This window comes from Ovis canadensis, chromosome X, assembly GCF_042477335.2.
Source record: "Ovis canadensis isolate MfBH-ARS-UI-01 breed Bighorn chromosome X, ARS-UI_OviCan_v2, whole genome shotgun sequence".
Classification (NCBI taxonomy): domain Eukaryota; kingdom Metazoa; phylum Chordata; class Mammalia; order Artiodactyla; family Bovidae; genus Ovis; species Ovis canadensis.
Window position 1 is genome coordinate 95,709,319 of NC_091727.1, and position 5,465 is coordinate 95,714,783.

Below are 5,465 nucleotides of genomic sequence, written 5' to 3' on the forward strand. Positions count from 1 at the left end.
AGAAAAGTTAATTTGTTATCGATCATAAGTGAGATACCAGGAGGTACATAAATGCTGCTATCTAACTATTCTGAAACCTCCTTTGCAATATCTCACCACCACCTCCCCTAACTCATTCAGGGGAGGGCTTCTGCTCCTTTAACAAATCTTGCTATGCAGTTCATAATTATTTCAAACAAGCTATTATCCATCACGGGCTAACTGCGTTGTTGTTGTTTTTTGTTAACTCTCTGGACAATACAATATTTGAAGATAAATAATAACAGAAGCATTTCAGACAAGAAGGGAAAAAATGCAAGGGGAATGATCAGAAGTAGGGGTTCCAGCACTGTTGAAGGACACCAAACAGGTCATAGTTCCTTGTATTTAATTTTAGGAATAAGTGGACATAAGACTGCAGGAAATATACTTGAACTACTGAGTAATGCAAACTACCAGACACTTCTAATGCTACTTTAGCAAAATTCATCCAGGCATGCACACTAAGTAGCTTCAGTCATGTCTAACTCTTCACAACCCTATGGACTGTAGCCCACCAGGATCCTCTGTCCATGGGATTTCCCAGGCAAGAGTACTGGAGTGGGTTGCCACGCCCTCCTCCAGAGGATCTTCCAGACCCAGGGATCAAACCTGAGTCTCCTGCATCGGCAAGCAGGTTCTTTAACATAAAGCCCAGCAAAATTCATATTCCAAAGCAAATAATATATATACTTCATACAATCATCCCACAGTGATCATCCATCAAGGAAAACATTCTCAGGAATGTTCTAAATTCAGGTACCTCTTTATTAGCTTCATTTTAATTGCTTTAAGAAGTTTAAAAATTATTTAAATTTATTTATTAAAAAAATATTCCACTAATTTCAAGAAGACATCTCCCTCTACTTCCAAATCACTGTTATAATAACAGAACATAACCAAACACAATGTGCATAATGTACCTTTAGCTTTACATACCATCCTGCAAAACACAATAAGAGAGGATTAATGGATGGCACTGCTTACCTACTCAAGTGATTAGAGAAATTCAATCATACTTTGGAAGATTTAATATGATTCCATGAGTACGATCTACAATATGATTGATTTCATTAACAGCATAATTTCAGTGACATTTTCAAGTCCAGTGTGATGGGAATTCAGGAATCTGAAGTTCATACTTGCTATTTCAACATTTTCACCTACTTTTAATAGTTTCTATCTGAGTGGTGACACTGTTCAGATGTGGTTATCTGCTTCTCCATTCTTTTCTGCTGTGCTTATGCTACAATCAAACTATCATGAATTCCTCCCATGGGAGTCATGCCCTTGCTAGTATTGATGCTTTTATTGCACAATCTGCCCCTAAGGTAGCCAGATTCTTAACACTGCCCCTCTCTGCAGCTCACAGCATAACCTGCTCCTCCATGACACATGAAGGACACTAACACACACACACACACACACACACACACACACACACACACACACACAGAGTCAGCTCACACCCATGCATACATGCCCAGGATGTGTGCATTTCAGATTCCAGAAGCTCCTGGCCTAGCTGTCATGAGTGTTACTCAGGCACTGTGTTGGCATCTTCACTGACCAGAGACCCTTTACTTCCCCATGAGAAGAAAGAACTCACTTGGTTTGGTGGTAGGGAGATCTCACCTATTCATGCCTTCAACTTCCACCCTGAAAACATCACCCTCAAATCTAATCAGTTTAGATTCTCTTTCTGGACCTTACCTTGTAGCAAGGTAGCATCCTAATTTTGGCCCAAGGCACCATAAAACCAACAAATTGAAATCACCATAAGGCTAAGGTCTACATTTCTTTGACCATCATATCTCTTTCTCCTCTAAATCTACCCAGGCCACTGATTACTTCCGATGACTGATTTTTGGTTTCACTGGGTTTCATTCAGCTCTCAGCTCTTGACCAGCACTTTCCCACATCCACCCCCAGGATGGACCTCAACCTCCTCTGCTATATGGTGATCTACCCCTGTCACACCCTCCAGAAACAACCTGCTTAGGCTGGAAAAATGACTCCTGCTCTGGACTTTGCCTCTTCACCAAAGTAACTGTAAACTGACTTTTATATCTGACTTCATGCCAGATCCAAAAGAGTAAACAAAGTCTCGTGCTGCTCCCATTTCCACTATCCCTGAGCCTACCCTGCTCCTATGGACTCCTGACATTTTCCTACTGAAGCCAAGGTCATAGCAAGAGATCTGTTTCTGGAATGATGCTTCGGTTCCCAGGCCTAAGAGTAAGAGCCCAAGTTTACTGAGTGCTCATCCTGTAGCAGGGACAGTTCAAACTATCTCATGTGTGTGATCTCACTGAAGCCACACCCATAAACTACCCAGGAGAATGATTAGGATCTCATTTAACCCACACTGTGAGGTTTACCAGTACAAATAAAAGAACACTTAGCATTGAAAGGTCTTAAACAACAAGGAAATTCATTACCTAAATTAGAAGTTCTAAGGTAGGGCTGGCTCTGGATATGGTACAATGAAGACATTGGGGCAGATACAGATAAGAACTCAGAACAGCTCAAATCCTCCATGACAGGTCCTGGCTGGCATAGGCAGCCCCCACAAACCCCTGGACCAAGGTTCCCTGACTTAACACTGCAGCGACTTAACTGGGTAATTGCCCCACAAAGGTATGCAGTTTCTTCTCAACACTCACCCCACTACCTCAGTGCCTCTGAGCCTTCCAGGCCCACAGAGAGATCTCAGCATAGCTCAGACAGCAGCAGTACAAGATCTAGGTATCTTGTCAGTTTCTTCAGGCAGGAATCTGGGGCACATGGATGGGTAGGAATTCTAAGGGGATCTGCCTGAGGAAGATGAAATGTTCAAATCGGGCTCCATTTAGTATGCACACATTTATCCAGGATCTGGGATTTAATGTTAGCTCAAGCACCTAAAAGGGGTTTTAAAACAATGTGCTACACTATGTATTGAAGCCTAAAATCAATAGCACCCCACAGGCACTAAGAGTTAACAGGCAGAACATCTCTGACCATGTTGAGGAAGAACCCCAAAGTTCATGAAAATAGAAATATTGTGTGTCCTGACTTGTACTTGTTGTTCCAGTCTAATTATTAATAGTGTCCCCTTGAAGCTCTCTCAAAATTGTCCCAGTTTGGGATGGTGTGCCACCTGCCTGCTCAGCCACCCCTTACCCATGCCACCTCAGAAGCACCAGAGAACACTCCCTTCACCAGGGCTATAAGAAAGGCATCAGTGGGGGTAGTACCAGTTTCCCCATAAAGCCCTGTAGTAACTGTCCTCTGGAGCTTAGTCGTGACAGTGGGGAGTACAGAGATTGAAAGTTGAATGAGATTCCCTGATGCCAGTGGGAATAATGAGTCAGGGTGAAAGTGGCAAAGGCCAATGATAGCCCTTAACCATGAAAAGACACTTGCTGTTGTTGTTTTTGTTTTTTTTTTTTTTTTTTTGGTAGTGCTTGAAATTTATTGAAAAGAATGCAAATGCTTTTTCCAGGTAGCATTGAGGAGCTGGGCTGAGTACTCGCTTTTGTTTGTATTGTTCGGTTTTTAGTATTTTTGTCCAAATGCACACCTCGATGGGACTGCTGCAATTTTGAAATGAAGATGACGGGTGTGCAAAACTGATGCATAGGAGAAATGTCAACAATTGGGTTGCCAGGCACAATGGGCCCCTGCAGCAATCTGGTGGGCCAGGAGGAAGACCTGGAGTTAGTAGGGAACAATTAATCAAGTTGAAAGATTAGCCCCTGGGGAGGGGGGTGGAGTTGTTGGTGAGCAGTCCAAATCAGTGTCCCAGGAGGTGTAGCCCACAAAGGCATCTTCTAGATTGTTCCTGATCTCCAAAGGCCGGGTCTATCGCTGGAATCTGGTGGAGGGTGCTTGGGTGGCAGCGCAGGTCGCTGGGCAGAGGTGCAGGCCTGACAGTCAGCAAGGCAGAGTATAGGCTGACCGGTTTGTAAGAGGGGCTTGCCCTAGAGCTGGGGCTCAGAACACAGTTCTAACGAGCAGTGAGGGTCCTGGGGCTGGCCAGAGTGCACTTCAGAGACGCCCCAGCCTCAGCAGCAGGTGACTAGAGAGCACTATGCCTGGAACAAAGACAAGCACTACGGCAGAGAGTGGAGGGTGAGGAAGACAACCAGAGGGGAGGGAAAGGCCAGGGGATCACAGCGTTAGGGGAGCGCGGTGGCTCCGGGCGGGGCGAGGCGGGGAGGCAGCGGGGGTGGCGGCGGGCAGTGCCCTTCCCCCTCTAGGCCCGAGGGTCTCCGGGCCTAATACTCATCTTCTTCATCTTCGTCTTCGTCTTCTTCGTCGTCATCCCAGCCAAAACACTGTTTCATCTCATCGAGGAAGGCCCGGTAATCGCCCAGGATGGGGCTATCCATCTCAATGTAGGGCACCACCCACTCCTCGGCTTCCCCGGTGAGCAGGCTGATCAGGAATGCCACCTTCATGGCGTCGTTGCAGAATCGGTTCTCGTTGACGAGCATGTAAGACGCCGTCTGCACGATAAACTCGGGGAGCCGGGAGCTCTCGCCGTCAAACGTTTCGGGGAAGGGCACAGGGCAGCTCGGCGGACGTACCTGGCGCAGCAGGGTGGCCCTCTCGCACACCAGCAGCCGAAGCTGTTCCATGAGCTGGCTGTTCTCGATGCTAAGGGCGCGGTGCCGCATCAGAAGCGCGTGCAGCAGCAGGACCAGCTCATCCACCATGGCGAACAGCTTGGAAAGGCAGGGCAGGGCGCAGCTCGATTCGGCTAGGCTAAGGTGCTCTCGGAGGCCTCGCAGGAAGTGCGTGTCAGAGGAGACGCGCGGTGGCTAGGAGCGAGGGGCGGTGCGCGCAGGGGTCCCGGCGGCGGCGCAAGCTCCGCCCACACAGCCGAGCTGACGGCCCCGCTCAGGCACCGCCCGGCTGGAGGGGGCGGGGCCGGGGAAGGCAAGGGGCGGGGCCGGGGAAGGCAAGGGGCGGGGCCGGGGAAGGCAAGGGGCGGGGCCGGGGTGGCCCGGACTGGGGCTCGGGGTCCGCGCTCGCAGGTCCGGGGGCCGCTGGATAAAGGCGAAGACCCAACCTTGGATGTGGGTCGGGCCGTAGCCTGGACCGTGCAAGCGCGAAAGACCCATCTCTCAGAGAGGTTCAACCTGCTCAGGTTTAAAGGACTCACCACCCTTCAGCCAAGCCGACTCATATATCTCGGTGTTCCTTGGAGGGCCAGTAGCCCCTGGGTTCCCTCTGAGTGGTTTTATCACATTTCTTGGCTTATGAAATCTCCCTCACCCAAAGAACCGTTAGCAGTGCTGGCTGCACGCCAGCGTCACACCCTGTAAGAGTTATGAAAGACCCTCAGGGGTCCTGTCTTTCATGACAAAGCGATATTTAAAAGGGATTTTTCTTTGGTTGGAAAATAGTATTGTGTACTTCTATCCCTTTGTTTAAAATTATTTTTGTAAATAGCAAAG

At 48.2% G+C, this 5,465-nt stretch overlaps 1 protein-coding gene across 1 annotated transcript; it reads right to left on the reverse strand.

Annotated features, from left to right (window-relative positions):
- Positions 1-765: 765 nt before the first annotated feature.
- On the reverse strand, positions 766-4,925 carry LDOC1 (LDOC1 regulator of NFKB signaling). The gene has a single exon (XM_070290636.1). It carries the CDS (start codon positions 4,719-4,721, stop codon positions 4,281-4,283), a length of 441 nt encoding a protein of 146 aa, XP_070146737.1. The 5' UTR covers positions 4,722-4,925; the 3' UTR covers positions 766-4,280.
- Between the last annotated feature and the right edge of the window lie 540 nt (positions 4,926-5,465).